Genomic DNA, 18,124 nt, shown 5'->3' on the forward strand with positions numbered 1-18,124 from the left:
TTTCCCTACTCCAGACCTTCTTGTTTAGAGACCACATTTCTGCAAAGCTCCGCCTACCTTTCTGTCTCACCTATTCTGTGATTCAGCTATCTCTCTCTCCCTCTCTCTCTCTCTCTCTCCCTCTCTCCTTTGTTGATTAGACAATACAGGCGTAAACAACAGCATTGCAGAATAATGATGAGATGCTTTTTCTTGTCCGAAAAACTATTCCTAGTCTGACACGAGTCAGTAGGTATGGAAAATCTTTTTTATCTAATTCCACTGATGCCTGATTAGAAGATTTTTGGATATCTATTCAGTGCCTACTTTCTCTCTCTCTCTCTCTCTCTCTCTCTCTCTCTCTCTCTCTCTGAATAAACCGGTCTGACTTCTTCTTCAAAGAAAGGAATCGCAAGTCATTGGACATTGTATTTAATGTATGGTGTACTTCTTTCTGCAGTTTTCCGTAAGGCGATTCAGTGCTTATAGAAAGCCAGGTAAGCGCTGGTAAGTAGGCTAGACCTTTTTTTTTCTTTCTTTTTTCAGGGTTTTTAAGGCTAAAAATGATTATACGTACTACGCATCATGACGCACGTTCGGCGTAATTCGATTTTTCGTGTCTGTCTGTATTTGCATGTGAGTCCATCGATGGAGGAAAAAATTGCGATTTGCTTGCGTTTTTTGTCAATTATCCGTATTTTCACGGGAATAATTTCTGCATTGGACAATATTTGTGCATAAGAATAACAGAGTTTTCATAGGTAATTGATGTAGGTGAGACTCATTACCAAGATGAATGACATTCAAACGCAGCTTACAAACTCACCGCTATATATAAGTATGTATATATATATATATATATATATATATATATATATATATATATATATATATATATATATATATATATATACATACATATATTACTCTTGTGGGATGGGGCCAGAATGCTATAGCCTTTCATTTCTCGTGATTCTCTTAGAATGAGATTATTAGCTCCATACAAATATGAGTGTGTGTGAGTGTGTATGCGTGTTGTTTGTGTGTGTTGCCAGGAAAACAACATACGATGAATGACCTCAGAAGCTGCAGGAAGTGTTTCTGAAGGAACAGTTGCAGGAATAGTTTATGAAGGGAAATATGTCTTTAAACCATAAGGTAATAATTCATGCAACACTAATACAGTTATTTTTATTATATCATTTTTACGTAATTTTGATGAGACGAATTATTTGACTGACTTGTTAGCTGTGTCTCATGACAATGTCTTTAGCCGCTAATTTATGTAAATAAATATAATTTATTTCATTTGTTATTCTGGATTATGGGAGGAGCCGGAGAATTCAATGCGACGAGGGAAATGATCTTGATAGTTTTATCTGTGTAATCGATTATGTCACTACCTCCAATATCATATATACGATGCAATTTGAAGCAATCTGTAACAGTGATTATATTTTCTATATTCATTGCTTTTATTATTCCTTTTTTCACTTCTGGTTATCTGTAAGAAGTTACCAAAAATTATATTTTTTCAGCAGCAACCTGGCGACACTTCCGTAACGTCTGTATCATCCTAACTGTATTCTGTATTCCAGCAGGGTAAATGATGTTTAATATCATGGTAAGTACCATATCACAGCAATTTGCTTTTTTCTTTTGCAACAACAGCTGCAAGACGCAGCCAACGACTTTTTTTTTAAGAGCAATTTGTATATCATTACTCGAGCATAAGCGTTTAGTGGACGTCTCAGTGACGAAATTATTAAAATGACGAAGAGACCATGTGTTTAATTGAATTATCATGTTGTAAGTTTTAAAAGAATTTCACGTTCGTTTGCAATTTTCTAACCAAATTACCTTTGCATAATCATATGATTTTCTCTAATTTTAGCGAGACATTTTTAGAAAAGATTAGATTATGTAAGTGAGAGTTTCACACACACACATACAGACACACATATGCACACACACACACACATATATAGTTATGTATATAATATTATATTACGTGGTATAATATATATAATATATGTATATATATATATATAATATATATATATATATATTATATATATATATATATATTAAGAATTCTTTGTAAGCTTGATTTTCAAGTCAGTGGCCCCTGTGGTGGGCTTGTTTTATATGGATAGAGTTCATCTTCTGAATAATAATAATAATAATAATAATAATAATGTATGCAAGCTCATTTACAGCATGCCATATGAAAAAAATTGTTTATTAGTTTTTATTGTATCTTATTTTATATAATTTTCTATCATTCTTTATTCTATAATATCTATGTTATTTTTAATATCTTATATTGATTTTCCATTTGCCTTCATTACTAACTTAAGAAACTTCTCATTCACAAACTTATAAAATACAGTTTCACCAGTGTACAGCTTTTCAGCTAATGATACACAGAGGAAGAAGGAATTGCATAATAAAAAGGCGTTGTCGAAATAACCGGTTTTTATTTACAAAAAATAAACACAATGAACTAAATAAATATCCGGACTCAGACTTCCTGACCTTGAGCCTTCCTGAGGCGACTTCAAGCGAAGCCTTTGAAAGTAAAGAGGATTTATACAAGTCTAGAAAAGTCACAGAGAAGGGTTCCTCCGCCTGCGGAGGACTGATGACATATCTAATTTATTAATAAATGAATAGCGGTGAATGCATGATGTATTGTATATCGTTCGTCATACCATTGACCTATTCAATTCACGATATGCTGATGTAATGTGAATATTCCGAGGAATAAATACTGAGAATTCTTCTAAGTAAACCTACCATAAAATAATAATAATAATAATAATAATAATAATAATAATAATAATATAATAATAATAATAATAATAATAATAATAATAATAATAATAATAATAATGGCCATCTGGATGCCATTAACAACAATATTGTAGTTTCTCAATCTCTGGAATGAGTGTTTTCGAAGCAGCAGGGAAATATGGCATAATTGTACTCCTGGCATCATTAGCCTGTCAGTCACTGGTAGAAAGTACTACCAACGCGTTAAGACATAAATGAACTTTTGACAGCTCTGATACAATTTTCCTACTGCTACAAAGGAACTCATTCGAGAAGTTGAGAAACTGTAGTAGAACCTTAATGGCATCCAGAATGCCATCCTGTTTAATGAAGTTCGTTTGAGAGAGGGTTCGAAATGTAATAATAATAAAAATAATAATAATAATAATAATAATAATAATATAAAATTAACATCTTGTAAATCTCTTATCTCTTATTTTTCCTGTGATATTTGCTTATATATACATATATATTTATGAAAATATACATGTATAAATATTTGTATATATATAAATATATTTATATGTAGATACATATACACATATATATATGCTATATACATCACTGATTTTAGAGAAAATACAAAACAAAACGTACAAACAACGGATTACAGAACTCTCTGTAGGTCAGGAATACAAGATTGATTGATTGCCTTATGACAACGAAAACTGGCGTCACTAAGGAATACAAGAATATGCGTACAACCAGCTCCCTGCAATATGCACGGTGATGTTGCAAAGCCGTGACGGCGATGAGTCAGCTTATGAATAAATAAACTAAAAAAAAAATTCTCTGATGTCGTATGAAGAAATAACATCTTAATATTATGTATAATAAACAGCGATTCTACAAAAATTACCGATGTTTTACACTGTTAAGGTACACGATGATGTAAAATTGAGCAGTTAGCATTTAAAAAAAATGAGCGGATGAATTTCACCGTTGTAAATATGACGCAGATAAGAAAGAGCATAAGAACAAAAAAAAAAAAAAAAAAAAGAAACCGCGTAATAAGTCAGTCGACGGCATCATGGTAAGACGAGCTGGCCCCGTTAAATTTATCATCTTATTTTTATCGAGATTTCAGATAATTATGCTTTCCTCCTCCTTCCTTTAAGTTTTGAATTAATCACGTTTTCTTTCTTTCTCTGTAAACATGAGACAATGTCCATTAAAGCATGAAGAGTCACTTGCTTCGGGGTCTGAGATATGTTGGTCAGCGAAGAAGGAGAAGAAGAAGGAGAAGAAGAAGCAGAAGAATGTCTTTGTTCAACCTCTATCACTGGGGAAATGTCGGAGAAAGTATGTCGAAGGCTTCGTCTTGGTATGAGGAAACATGTCCTGCGTCCGTCATAGGAATTGTTAAGCCGTGGAATCAGTCGCTGATTCTGACACGCCGTGGCATCAGTCATTAAAATTGTCGTGGAATCAGTCAGAATCGGTAAACCAGTTCTGTGTCAGTCAGTGAACTCGCAGTCATACAGGAATCAGGAAGCTTTTATGTCTTTGAATATGGAAATCAACGTATTGCGTCAGTCATTGTATTTCTCAGTCGCAGACTGATTTTAGCAACGAATAAAAGTCATAAGTTCTTTACTGATATTACAAAGTCTCGGAAAAGAAAATGTTTTATTATGTCATTGGCAGCAAGAGATTTTTTTTCTCACCTTTTAACGTGAAGTTATAAAATTGTTTACATAATGAAGCCACGAAGCAGATTCATGTTTCTATAAGGTATCCAATGCCTGTCATTTGAAATCTACAAAATTGTGGAATAATCCTTTCTTTGTGAACATCTATAAAGAAAAAATTAATTCTCCCTTTCAGGTTAAAAAAAACCTACCGAAAAGTTTTCTTATTATCATATGAAGAGTAATAAATAAAATAAATGAAAAATCTGCGCTATTTAACATTACTTCTGATCTTAAAGAATAGTTTCAGTCTATGACTATTCTTATAAGATTGTCATTGTCTTTCATACATTACGGAATCGTTAATTTGCTAATGGAATTGGAGATGGAAATGGAAGGAATAACAAGATATAAATTAAAGCAAACTCTAAAATAAATTAAGACAGAAACTAAAGAAATGTAATGTGTTGTAATATACATAATGAATGGTTAAATAAATAAATAAATAGATAAATGTATATATACGCAGGAAACAAAGACGGCAAAGCCTATCACATCCAAGGAGATCAAAGAATCCTTGGGAACCTCAATCCTTTTGGTCAGTGGATCTTCTCGCGCAATAATAAAGACGACACCGTGAACAATTGCACAATAAATAGAAAGAAATATCGAATAAATAAACGGTTAACAGTCAGGAAGCAACCACAGAGAAGTCTATCAAATGAAATCCTACAGTCGGCCTTGAGGAATCCTAAGCGTCCTTCGAAACCTCAGTTGTATTTTTCGGCGGCGTCCTCCAAGGACCTGTGGATGGAGGAGCGGTAGGGACCCGTCTCGTAACCGTAAGTTGGAGCCGTGTCGTATCCCCTGTCAGAAGGATTTTGGGAAAAAGGGGAAAAATCAACAAGAGAAGGATCTATTTACAGAAAAGGAGTTCTTGTCCTATGATGGAGTCTCCCCTTTTTTTATAGGTAAAAGGCACTGGAGGACCCGGGTCCACCTTTTCCTTGAGAAGGATCTATTTACAAAAAGGAAGTTTTACTTACAAGCGATGACCGCACCCTTTTTTTTTTTCAGTTAAAAAAAGGTTCTGGGTCACCATTCGCCTTTTTTTTGAAAGGGGCAAACCCGAGGAGGATCTATTTACAAAAGTGATCTGTTTACTACAAGCGATGCCCTCCCCCCCTTCCTTTTTTATAGCTAAAGGGTACTGGATCACCAGTTGCCTTTTTCTTGAAAGGGGTAAATATGAAAGGAGCTATTTACAAGGATGCCCTTTCTTTCGCTGGTAAAAAGGTCCTCGAACACCCAGTCCAGCTTTCCAGTTTAAAGTGCCTGTCCTGTATTTCGCTTCAGTTTCGGGAAATTCACAATTATTCCGCACGTTTCTCTCTCTATCAAATTTTTTTTCCTCTAACGATCATATTAATGTAAAATGTCTCTCCTAACATTAATATTTCTTTTTTGTAAACTTTTATTTAATTTTATTTGTTCATTGTTGTTTCTGTATCTTTTGACAATTATTTCAATTAATTTTTTCAATGAAGCGAAATATGAGATCCAGGTTTCTTGAAACTGGAAAGGGACACTGGAAAGTCGGCCTGTGGTCGTCTCGCTTGAATAGTAATTTAGTTAAAGGTGAATGCAAGGTTTCAAATACATGATTTGAAAAAAAGAAAACGCGGAAATCAGAAAGACATTAAATATGGGTAAATCTGAGAGCTTGCGATGTTGACCACAGTGAGAAGACTCAAGTGGAATTTTGAAGAGATTTTTGTATAATTTGACATTTTGTTTCCCTGAAGCGAAGAAATACGCACCTTTATCTTAATGTGGCAACAAAAATCCCTTTTAGAATTCATCTCAGGCCTTCATCAATTCTACTAGATTATATATATATACATATGTACACCTTAGAAAATAAACGTTTATCTATATACAAGAACAAATTATATTTGCAAAAAATTAAATTTAATGGAAGCAATATGAAAAGAAGTATATACAAATATATGATCATATTATATGGGCAGGATTGTTCCTATCCCTCAAACCATATATATATATATATAATATATATATATATATATATATATATATATATATATATATATACATATATATATATATATATATATATATATATATATATATATATATATATATATATGGTAGCAGCAGGATGAGAAATTTTAATCTTTGCTCCTATCAAGAGAAACTCTTGCTTATCTTTACAATTTACATGCATTTGGTTATTATGACGACAGGAAACTTAATATTAAATGCTACATATACTCTTTTTGCATTTAAGAGAAACTAAAAATAAAGGATTAAAGAAGTGGTACGATACTAATAGGAATGGTTGCAGCCATAGCAGAAAATAAAAGCGAAGCGGTTAAATCCTTTGCATATCTGAATAACACCTCTCAGACAAAAACTCCAGACACACAGAACTCCCAGATTCAGAGACAAACAGAAGGTCCACTCCTTTTTGGGAAGAAGATAAATGTAAACAAAAGCGAAGCACTTTAGACAAAGACAGAACGTCCATACCTTCGTAGCGGGAGAGGAATAAGTAAACAAAAGCGAAGTACTGTAGATACAGACAGAAGGTCCATACCTTCTTTGGCGGGAGAGGAAGAATGTAAACAAAAGAAAAGCACTTCTTACACAGATGCAACGTCCATACCTTCTTTGGCGGGGAAGGAAAACGTAAACAAAAGGATACTCACGTGCCGGTATAGTCTGAACCCTCGTACTTCTTATAAATCCCGACGCCCACGGCGATCGGAACGGCGATGGCCACTGCTATGGCAGCAATGAGGAGGAGGCCGTAGAGGGCTATGGTGCCGTAACTGATCGAGATGGAGGTGTCGGTGCCGGCCGTAGCCGTGATGGGTATAAAGAAGAGCCTGGGGTCGGCCTCGTCTTCGGCCTTCTTGACATCCTTGCCGATACTGGGCTTTACCAAGGCGGAGGTCGAAGAGAAAGCGGCAACGCTTATGACGAAGAGAATGATCGCGCCTGTTTTGAGGGTAATGGTGGAAAGAGAATGATAAGAAAAAAAAAATGACTCGCTTTAGGTTTTATTATCGGAATGTCAGTTTTGCGGGAGATGGCGGAAATAATTGTTTGTTCCTGTAGGGGGAGGGAGGAGAAGTAGGTTAAGATTACGCGCTTTAGTTATTGCTGTTACGTCGGTTGCTGGAGTGTTGGAAATGGCGACCTTCTACTTTCTCCAATAATGGACAAACTGCCTGAAAGATTTTTTTGGAAGAAATTTTGTTTGTAATTTCAAGGCAGCAAGGATTCTACACTGAGCCAAAAGTGAAACAGACATCTGCAGCTATTTTCTCATTTTAAAAGTATTTCCAATCTAATTAACGTTAAATAAAAGAACATAAAAGTAGGTTTGAAGAGAAAAATATATACATAAAAAGCTCGTTTTCTTTATAGATAAATTGTCAGGAAGTGCACATAATAATAATAATAATAATAATAATAATAATAATAATAATAATAATAATAATAATTAATATAGTAAGGAGACCCTCTTTCAAACAATTATTTTTGAAAGATACTGCTGCATCAGCTGCATTTAATTTGTAAAGAGAAGGCTCTTTATAAATTAAATGCAGCTGATGCAGTAATATCTTTCAGTGATAATAATAATAATAATAATAATAATAATAATAATAATAATAATAATAATAATAATAATAATAATAATAATAATAATAATAATAATAATAATAATAAGATATTTTGGTTTCAGCCTAAGGTCATATGCAAATAACATGAAATATTATGTGGGAGCTTTTATCAGTCTTATGAGTAACAATAATATGAATAACTTCAAGAAACCGCTACGCCATATCTACAATTATAGGGCATGAAAAATACGGGTTCCCTTTCTGCTTCAGGATAACCATCCTGCTAAGAGGACCTTCGTCAGAAGTGAGAAAGCCTCTTAGCACCTGAAACTCAAGGCAGAGACGCCGATCACGTGGCTGGGAAAGCAGATGGATAAGAGGAGGAAGTGAGACCAGAGAGCAGAACTAAAGACTAAGAAAGGGGTAGTTTTGAGGCCATGAAACTGTAAAAGCTACTTTCTGACCTCTCTCTCTCTCTCTCTCTCTCTCTCTCTCTCTCTCTTCTCTCTCTATATATATTATATATATAATATATATATAATATATACTATATTAATTTAATATATGAAATTATTTATAATATTTACAAATTATCTATTATATTATACTAATATTTATAATATCTAATAAATTTATATATTACAAATACTATATATATATATATAATTATATTATAATATTAACATATATATATATATGTATATATATATATATATATATATATATATATATATATATAAATATATACATAGTATATTTACGTTCACGGTAATCATCTGTAATTAGATGTGCAGGTTATATGTTAAAGAGTTGAAATAGAGAGAGAGAGAGAGAGAGAGAGAGAGAGAGAGAGAGAGAGAGAGAGAGAGAGAGAGAAGAGAAGAGGAGAGAGAGAGAGAGAGTTTAACCGTTTATTGAGATTTCGGAGGCCACAACACTGTGTATATAACATTCAGAGAACCAGGGAACATATTACTACCACTTGCGTGTCCGTCTTTCTGTGTACCAGCAGGTAGCACGTAGAATTTCATTTTCTCTCTCTCTTTCTCTCTCTCTATCTCTCTCTCTCTGTCACAGATAACATTTCATTTCGCCACCAGCTACGTCGTAACGAGCGGTAAAGTGTCTGTTTCATTCGTGAGCGTAGTTGGTCGTAATGGCTAATGATCTTCCATTTATCAAGAGTTTTCTTTCACTGAACACAATGGAAGACAAGGTATTGCATTTGAAGAATTTTTAAAGATTATTGTATTTCTTTTGTTCGTGATGCTGACCTCTTATCTGAGTATATTTTTTTTCGTAAAATGAATTGTTTACGTTTTATATTTTATTTTGCCTCCTTGTGAATTGTTTTCAATCTACTTATTTATTTGTTTATTAAACTACTTACAATTTATTTTCCTGTTTACTTTTTCTCATACTCACTTATTTAGAATCTTGCCCCTTTCATTTCCATGTTATCCTTGAAAATTGTTTTTAATTGACTTAATTATATATTTATTGAATTACATTTCCTGTTTACTCTCTCTCATATCCACTTACTTAGAATGCTTCCCTGGTTCATTTTCATCTTGGCAAGTATGTTCTCTTTTGATTATTTGTTTATTGTTTACTATTTTCCTTGCATGGGATTTTACCGAATTTACAGCTGTGAGTCATCAGAAAATCTGGTCTGAGTCAACGTATAAGTGTGGGGTCCCCTTACCCCTTTTCATAACGACAGAAATGCGGCAAGTCATCTCTTTGTGCGAGTTGCATTTGGGTCAAGTTTGTTTGATAAAAGTCGGCAGATAATGTCATATTGATGACATATCACGTAACAGTGTGTAACAGATAATATTTCATATACATGAAATAGGTAATAATCCTTGGCTGAGCCATATTATATCCAGTAAATATCTATCTATCTATCTATCTATCTATCTATCTCTATCTACTATCTATTATCTATTCTATCTATCTATCTTATCTACTCTATTAATCTAACTTACTTCTATCTTATCATCTATCTATCTCTCTTATATTATATAATATATAATAATTATATAATATATGTATATATATACTGGATATAATATGTACGTATATATATACATATATATATATATATATATATATATATATATATATATATATATACTGGATATAATATCTACGTATATTATATATATATATACATAAATATATATGTATATATATATGTATATATACATAGATATGTATATATATAAGTGTGTGTGTGTGTAATTGTGTGTATGTAAGTCAGAATATTTTACAAGTACTGCTATATTCGAAAGGCATTTTGATAGTGCGTGGTCAAAACTGACACGCAAAAAAAAAAAAAAAAAAAACATACTCATACTTCATATTTTCCCCCAAACAAGGCGAAAGCAATGAATAAAATTTGAATATTTTTGCCATAAAGCAAGGTGCGATTTGCCTCATCATACGAGCAAGAAAAACCAATTACGCTTGATTGTTTGTAAGATGACTCGTTGCTTGAGTCTTGTCTGAGTGAACCAGTTGAAGCTAATAAAAAAAAATTGATAATAATGAAGGTACCATTGATATGGGTTTATGGGGCACTGATGATTATAATCATTGTGGCATTCAAAGTGTCATTGTTTTCACTGCCATAAGGGGTGCAGCTGCAATATCATTATCTTCATCATCATCATACCCTCATTTTTATTATTATTATTATTATTATTATTATTATTATTATTATTATTATTATTATTATTATTATTATTATTATTATTATTATTATTATTATTCTTATCATTATTATCTAATTAATATGACTTATAGCTGAAATAAGGGATTCAGTTCAATTCATTTATTATATCATTATTATTATTATTATTATTTATTATTATTATGATTATTAATTATTATTATGATTATCAATTTTTCATTTCATTGTCTTTTCCCTACTTTATTGTATATAAGAGTTTTTTTCCTTTTTGTTTTGCATGTATCGTAAGTTTAGTTAATATTAATTTTTTTCTTTCACAATATATACATGGCTATTTTGATCATTCTTATGTTTAAAGAAAATTTGAATAAAAATATAATGTTCGCACCTGCTGAGGCAAAAAATACAAATGTTTGTATTTTTGTTTGTATGTCTGTATATCTTTAAGTATAAAATTATACTACGTATATGCATACATACAAATGCTAATTTTTTTTCTGTTCAAGATGACCGTCGTTTGGAAAGACAATGTTTTGATTTTTATTGTGAAAGTTTAAAGCCAATATGAACACTGAATAGAGGTTTAAGTGGCTTACTTAGTAAATTTTGCAATATTGTTATCATTATTAGAAATATGAACATATTCTTACCGAATAAGAGACAAGAAACCAAAAAGATTCGGTATGAGAATAATAAGAAAAAGGTAAAACCTTTTAGAGAAGTATACGACAATACAGAAAATATTAACAATTTCTGACAAAAGACTCGGTTCAAAAGAACGTACGTTTATCGAATGACATGAAATTTCCAAAGCCTGGGATTTATGTCGAGTTAATCCTTTGTAGGTAGTGATTTCAGAAAGAAGAAAAACGTCAAGTAAGTATATGATACATTTGTTCATTTTATATTTGTGGTGGTGCGTGAATGAAAATAATTCTATATGATAGGAAATTGCGAAAAGGCTGAGTGATCATTCTGCTATACTTTTGACGATTGCACGCTCTCTCGGGCTGCGTTTATGAGTTTGTCAATATGCCCGTACAAATGCATAGGCATACATACATTCATATATATATATATATATATATATATATATATATATATATATATATATGTAATGTATGTATGTATATAGTATGTATCTATGGTATGTATGTATGTTATATAATGTGTATGTTGTATGTAATTACTGTAATGTATATATACTATATATATATATATAATGTTATATAGTTAAAAATATATATACATATATATATATATATATGTATATATGGTATATATATATATAATGTGTGTATGTATATATACTTATAACTTACTTTATAGAAGCTAGGGGAGTAGTGTCAATTATTTAAAAATAATGAAAAAATGAAAAAGAAAAGAAACACGAATTCAAGAATGGCGTCCCTTGAACCACCTACCCCGAGAAGTATTATTAATATTATTATTAGTGTGATTATTATAATTATTATTATTAGTAGTAGTAGTAATAGTAGCAACGACACTATTCCCTACCCTTAAAAGCCATCTTGTTGTAAACGAATCGGTTCGATAGCCTCAAGTCCTCTGGTCTGTCTCGAGGAAGTCGTCGACGAAGGCGCAGCAGAAGGCAGCCGTGACTAGAACGAGGACTTCGTAGGAGGAGTAGGAGGAGGTGGGGGAGGACTAGGGGACGGGATGTTGGAGGGCGAGGCCTGACGTGTGTGTGCGTGAACTGAAGAAGGCGCTGACGGCGACGTCTCTGGTGTTGTTGATGTTGGCAGGCTGAACTTCCCGAAGAGACTAGTGCCTCACCTGGCTACTTCCTGCGTCTTATATACGGGGGTCGCCTCTCTCTCTCTCTCTCTCTCTTTCCTCCTCCTGAAGGAAGGGGGTCCCCTAGACGGTGCCCTGTGACCCCCCCCTGTTTCTTCCTCCACGCCCCGACACGGATTTCTGTCTTTTCTGAGGCTTCTGCTCGGCTTGTTTTTGGGGGGAGGCGGGTGGGACGAGGTTCAAGTACAAAAGATTCTTCCCTCGTCTTTGACCAAAGGCGAGATTTTTGTAATGTTTTTGTAATGTTTTTTTTTTTTTTAAATATTACTCTTTTTGTGGCTGGATTAGGTGGATTTATCTTCAATATTTTTAAATTATGTGATAATCTGCTTGATAACTGATGTTTTTGTAAAAGCTTCAATGCTTTTTCTGAATTGCATACAAGCCATTTAATATCAATTAAATTAAAAATAACAACTCGGCTAATTTCGAAACTTATCTAAATTCTAATATGCAAATTACAGGTTATGTATTGAAAAGGTCTAGTTTCTTGAAATAACCCAACCTCTATTTTCAAATTCGAAACCTCAGCAGCATTTTAAAAATAATTTTCAATGTTTACTATATCGACCGCATGGAGAACATTTCTCACGTGAGAGAATGGCGAGTTATTTCTTTCCTACGGCCAATGAAAAAGGGGATGGTGGGGCTTGTGGGGGCGGGAGGGGGTAGGGGGGTGGCGGTGTTAGTGTCGGCGAGATGCCTTTTGGGTCATTATAAGCCATTATTTCTGTCAGAGGCAGCTGGCACACGCTACCAACGGCTTATTGGTCTACGGCTCTACACAAGGACCTAATCCCGTTCCATTCTGGTAGGATTTCCACCCTTACGACATCTCCCCCTCTTATCCGTCTTTTTATCTGAAGTTTCTCTTTCGTGATAATTCAGATTCGAAGCCATGGAAAACGTCATAAAATAATGAGGTAAGAGGGGGCGTGGGGTGAGGGGGGGGAAGGGTAGGGGTGGGGGAAAGAGTGGAAAGGCGAGGAGGGAATTGCAAGATGCGATCACGATTAGTTTCAATAATCAAAGATACGTAAACTTGGATAGATTTTTCTGTCGATAGATGCAAAGCCTTTTGTGATGGGGAAGAAATTTGGGAAGGTATTTCATTCACATCTATTCCACATTGAAAAATGCAGTGAAAATAATTTCTCACGAGTTTTATCGCCTTTTCCTCCAGACTATTGATTTTGTTCCATTTCTCGTAATCTGTGACAAAGACCATTTTCTTGGGAATCGTTGACACTTTCCACGTTAAATGATAGTTTTGTCGACTGCAGCTATATTTACTTATCTGCCTGCCTTCTCTTTCGAAAATATCGCCTCTTACATTGTTAAGTGTTGAAGATATCTATCCGAATTGCAGTCATTATCCTCGTTATCTTTTGGTAAAAATAGCAGGAGCATTTTCCTGCCGACTCATTCACGCATCTGTAACGCAGGGTCCAAAACTTTCTTTAAGAACATATTATCATCTAAATCTTTCCGAAATCGGGGTGTCATCCACATGTATTCAACAAGTATGATGACTGTGTTTATGACGCGCACTTCTGGGCTTATAATTTCTCACAATTTTGGGGGAATATTGTTCCTCGTCGGATTTCTCAAATTGCTAGATTTCCTTTTACTTTTCAAGAGTTTTTTTTTTATTTGTGATTTAGAGAGTCATTGAATGATGTCTCACTTTGTCTCTCTCTGCCTAAGGTTCATCTCAAAACTAGTCTGCCCACATCCTCTAAAATTACGGTTATATAAGAGAGAGTCGAGATACAGAGAGATGCGTTCACATTACAGTAAAGGACATCAAAAACTCACGTCATGGATCGGATAATGAGGTGCCTCACTTTACGCAAAATACATCAGACAAGCGTATATGTTTTTCACTACTACCTTAATGGCAGGAGGAACGTAACTGTTTATTATAATAACACTGTATAAAAATGGCATTAAAATCGCCAAAAAAAAGCAAGACATTAGAACTAACGATAATAAAAGCAACTGCTTCCAAGATGCTCTTTTTTCCGAAGTAAGAAACTTCGAGAGATGCGACCTGTGTACTTCATAAACATTATTTTTCTAGACGTTTGCATATTCTTCTCCAATTTTTGCCTCTTTTGAATCATTTAAATCATTGACGTGAAAGGTTACGGTCTAGATCAGTTTAAAGCACAGTTGTCTTAGTTTTAAACTGACTTTTTCTTGTTTATGTGTAGTATGGTGTAGTTTAGTCTAACGGTTATTTCTTATGGGTGCTTATTGATTTCCGAGACTACACGATTTAAATGAAACCCTGTATTCATATATATATATATATATATATATATATATATATATATATATAAAATATCTATGAAGCCTTTCATAGGAGGCAGTGAAGAAGGCACATCAGGCAACCGACCTCTTAATGTGAGAAAGAGAAGAAGATACACACACACACACACACACACACACACACACACACATATATATATATATATATATATATATATTATATATATATATATATATATATGTATATATATTGCTACCTAATACTGTATAATATCAAATTAACTTTGCATTCTTGGCTTGTCATGAACCAAAACTGACAATGAAGGGGAGATAGACCTAATATTTGAGAATATGTTACATATATATATATATATATATATATATATATATATATATATATATATATATATATATATATATGTGTGTGTGTGTGTGTGTGTGTGTGTGTGTGTGTGTGTGTGTGTATCTCTGTTCTTTACCATACAGTTTCTCTCAGAGCTGACTGACTGACGTTTTGGAGAAAGAGAGAGAATGAAAAGTGCATCGTATACGCCTCCAAGGCACGGTCTAAGAAAGAACGTTTAGCTTTTTTCGTTAATTCGTCAGCGAAAGCTCCGCTTCGGCGCCGCTTTCAAGAAACGAGAGAGAGAGAGAGAGAGAGAGAGAGAGACAGAGAGAGAGAGAGAAACCATAGATTCCCGGATAGTCTGGTCTCACTTTTATCTTCGACCATTTTTCCATCCAGTTTTAATTTTTAATTTTAGAGAGAGAGAGAGAGAGAGAGAGAGAAGAGAGAGAGAGAGAGAGAGAGAGGGCGGGTGCGGGGGGAGGAACCATAGATTCCCGGATCTTCTGGTCCCCACGTTTTCCTTCTACAAGTTTCCATTAATTTTCATTTTTGAGAGAGAGAGAGAGAGAGAGAGAGAGAGAGAGAGAGAGAGAGAGAGAGAGGAGGGGGGTGGACGGGGAAAGGGGTTATTAAACCATATAGAGTCCCGGATCTTCTGATATACACGTTTTTCTTCTACCATTTCCCATTCATTTTCTTTTCATTCTTTTTATTTCTTCGTCGCGACAGATAAGACGCCGGAAACTTTCTCCTAGTTTTGGTTGCAATGCAGAGGTTTAAGCGAAGATGCAATGCATTACTGCCCTAATGCAATTGGCCTTTTGTTTCAATAGACTGCATACATTTTATTTTCTATTTATTTATTAATAATAATAATAATAATAATAATAAGGGATACCAACAGAACAAACTATTCGGAACCAACCAGAAAAGACTATACAGCCAACTAAGAGGGGAAGACAACCACCCAGAAATTCCTGAAGCCGAACCAAGTAAGAGACTCTGGGAAAACATATGGAGCAATCCGGTATCACACAACAAAAATGCAACATGGCTCCAGGAAGTCAAGGAAGAAGAAACAGGGAGAATAAAACAAAGATTCACAGACATCACGACAGACACAGTCAGACACCAACTAAAGAAAATGCCAAACTGGAAAGCCCCAGGTCCCGATGAAGTCCATGGATACTGGCTGAAAAACTTCAAGGCCCTACACCCACGAATAGCAGAACAACTCCAGCATTGTATCACAAATCACCAAGCATCCAAATGGATGACCACAGGAAGAACATCCTTAGTACAAAAAGATAAGAGTAAGGGAAATATAGCCAGTAACTACAGGCCTATCACCTGCCTACCAATAATGTGGAAGTTACTAACAGGTATCATCAGTGAAAGGCTATACAACTACTTAGAGGAGACAAACACCATCCCCCACCAACAGAAAGGCTGCAGAAGGAAGTGTAGGGGCACAAAAGACCAGCTCCTCATAGACAAAATGGTAATGAAGAACAGTAGGAGAAGGAAAGCCAACCTAAGCATGGCATGGATAGACTATAAGAAAGCCTTCGACATGATACCACACACATGGCTAATAGAATGCCTGAAAATATATGGGGCAGAGGAAAACACCATCAGCTTCCTCAAAAATACAATGCGCAACTGGAATACAATACTTACAAGCTCTGGAATAAGACTAGCAGAGGTTAATATCAGGAGAGGGATCTTCCAGGGCGACTCACTGTCCCCACTACTCTTCGTAGTAGCCCTGATTCCCATGACAGAAGTACTACAGAAGATGGATGCCGGGTACCAACTCAGGAAAAGAGGCAACAGAATCAACCATCTGATGTTCATGGACGACATCAAGCTGTATGGTAAGAGCATCAAGGAAATAGATACCCTACTCCAGACTGTAAGGATTGTATCTGGGGACATCAGGATGGAGTTTGGAATAGAAAAATGCGCCTTAGTCAACATACAAAAAGGCAAAGTAACAAGGACTGAAGGGATAAAGCTACCAGATGGGAGCAACATCAAACACATAGATGAGACAGGATACAAATACCTGGGAATAATGGAAGGAGGGGATATAAAACACCAAGAGATGAAGGACACGATCAGGAAAGAATAAATGCAGAGACTCAAGGCGATACTCAAGTCAAAACTCAACGCCGGAAATATGATAAAAGCCATAAACACATGGGCAGTGCCAGTAATCAGATACAGCGCAGGAATAGTCGAATGGACGAAGGCAGAACTCCGCAGCATAGATCAGTATTAGATTAAAGTAAATTAATAATTTGTTAATTATAATTTGTTAATAGTTGTCCAACCTTTTGATCTTATTTTAGGTTAAGTTTTTTTTTAACAAGTTAGTATCGTTTATTAGTTCGATGAACTCTGTAAGGGAGTCATATGACTTCGCAGTTTTGCTTTGTTTACCGCCTTCTCCCCCGGTATTAGTGAACCATTGAAGTGCCGTATTAACGATCGTTGTTTTTCTCTACTATGAGCTGTGTTGACTCGAGTGGAAGGCTTGATCGTAAGGGTGGTGATTCGTGACAGAGTTAGTTCGAGTTCCTCCTCACAGCCTGACGCTTTGCCACTTAAAACTTGGTCACTTCTGCAGTTTTGTACGGCGATTTGGAGATTTGGATCACGGCTTCTTTAATCCTTCGCTGCCTTGTGTGTGGTAACTGGTGTTTGTCACCCGCGGCATTCATCAGCCACGCCCCTTCCCTCGTTCTTCGGAAGGATTCCGAACGAGTTGGCCCGTGTCTACTGAGAACGGCGTAGTTTGTGGCGTGCGAGAACCGTTGACGTCCCGGATTCTCGGAGGCTACCACCCTCGGTGTTCCCGTGGTATTTTGGGTTGCCTGCAGGCATT

The 18,124-nt window shown here is 34.8% G+C and overlaps 1 protein-coding gene across 1 annotated transcript; it reads right to left on the reverse strand.

The window, feature by feature from the left end:
* Window positions 1-3,240: 3,240 nt before the first annotated feature.
* Window positions 3,241-12,576, reverse strand: LOC135200392 (uncharacterized). Its single transcript, XM_064229021.1, has 3 exons — window positions 12,312-12,576; window positions 7,175-7,466; window positions 3,241-5,312 (listed from the first exon to the last, which is right to left on the reverse strand). The coding sequence occupies exons 1-3, from the start codon at window positions 12,322-12,324 to the stop codon at window positions 5,216-5,218; spliced, it is 402 nt and encodes a 133-aa protein (XP_064085091.1). The 5' UTR covers window positions 12,325-12,576; the 3' UTR covers window positions 3,241-5,215.
* Window positions 12,577-18,124: the final 5,548 nt, after the last annotated feature.

The sequence above is a fragment of the Macrobrachium nipponense genome, chromosome 26, assembly GCF_015104395.2.
Source record: "Macrobrachium nipponense isolate FS-2020 chromosome 26, ASM1510439v2, whole genome shotgun sequence".
Lineage (NCBI taxonomy): Eukaryota > Metazoa > Arthropoda > Malacostraca > Decapoda > Palaemonidae > Macrobrachium > Macrobrachium nipponense.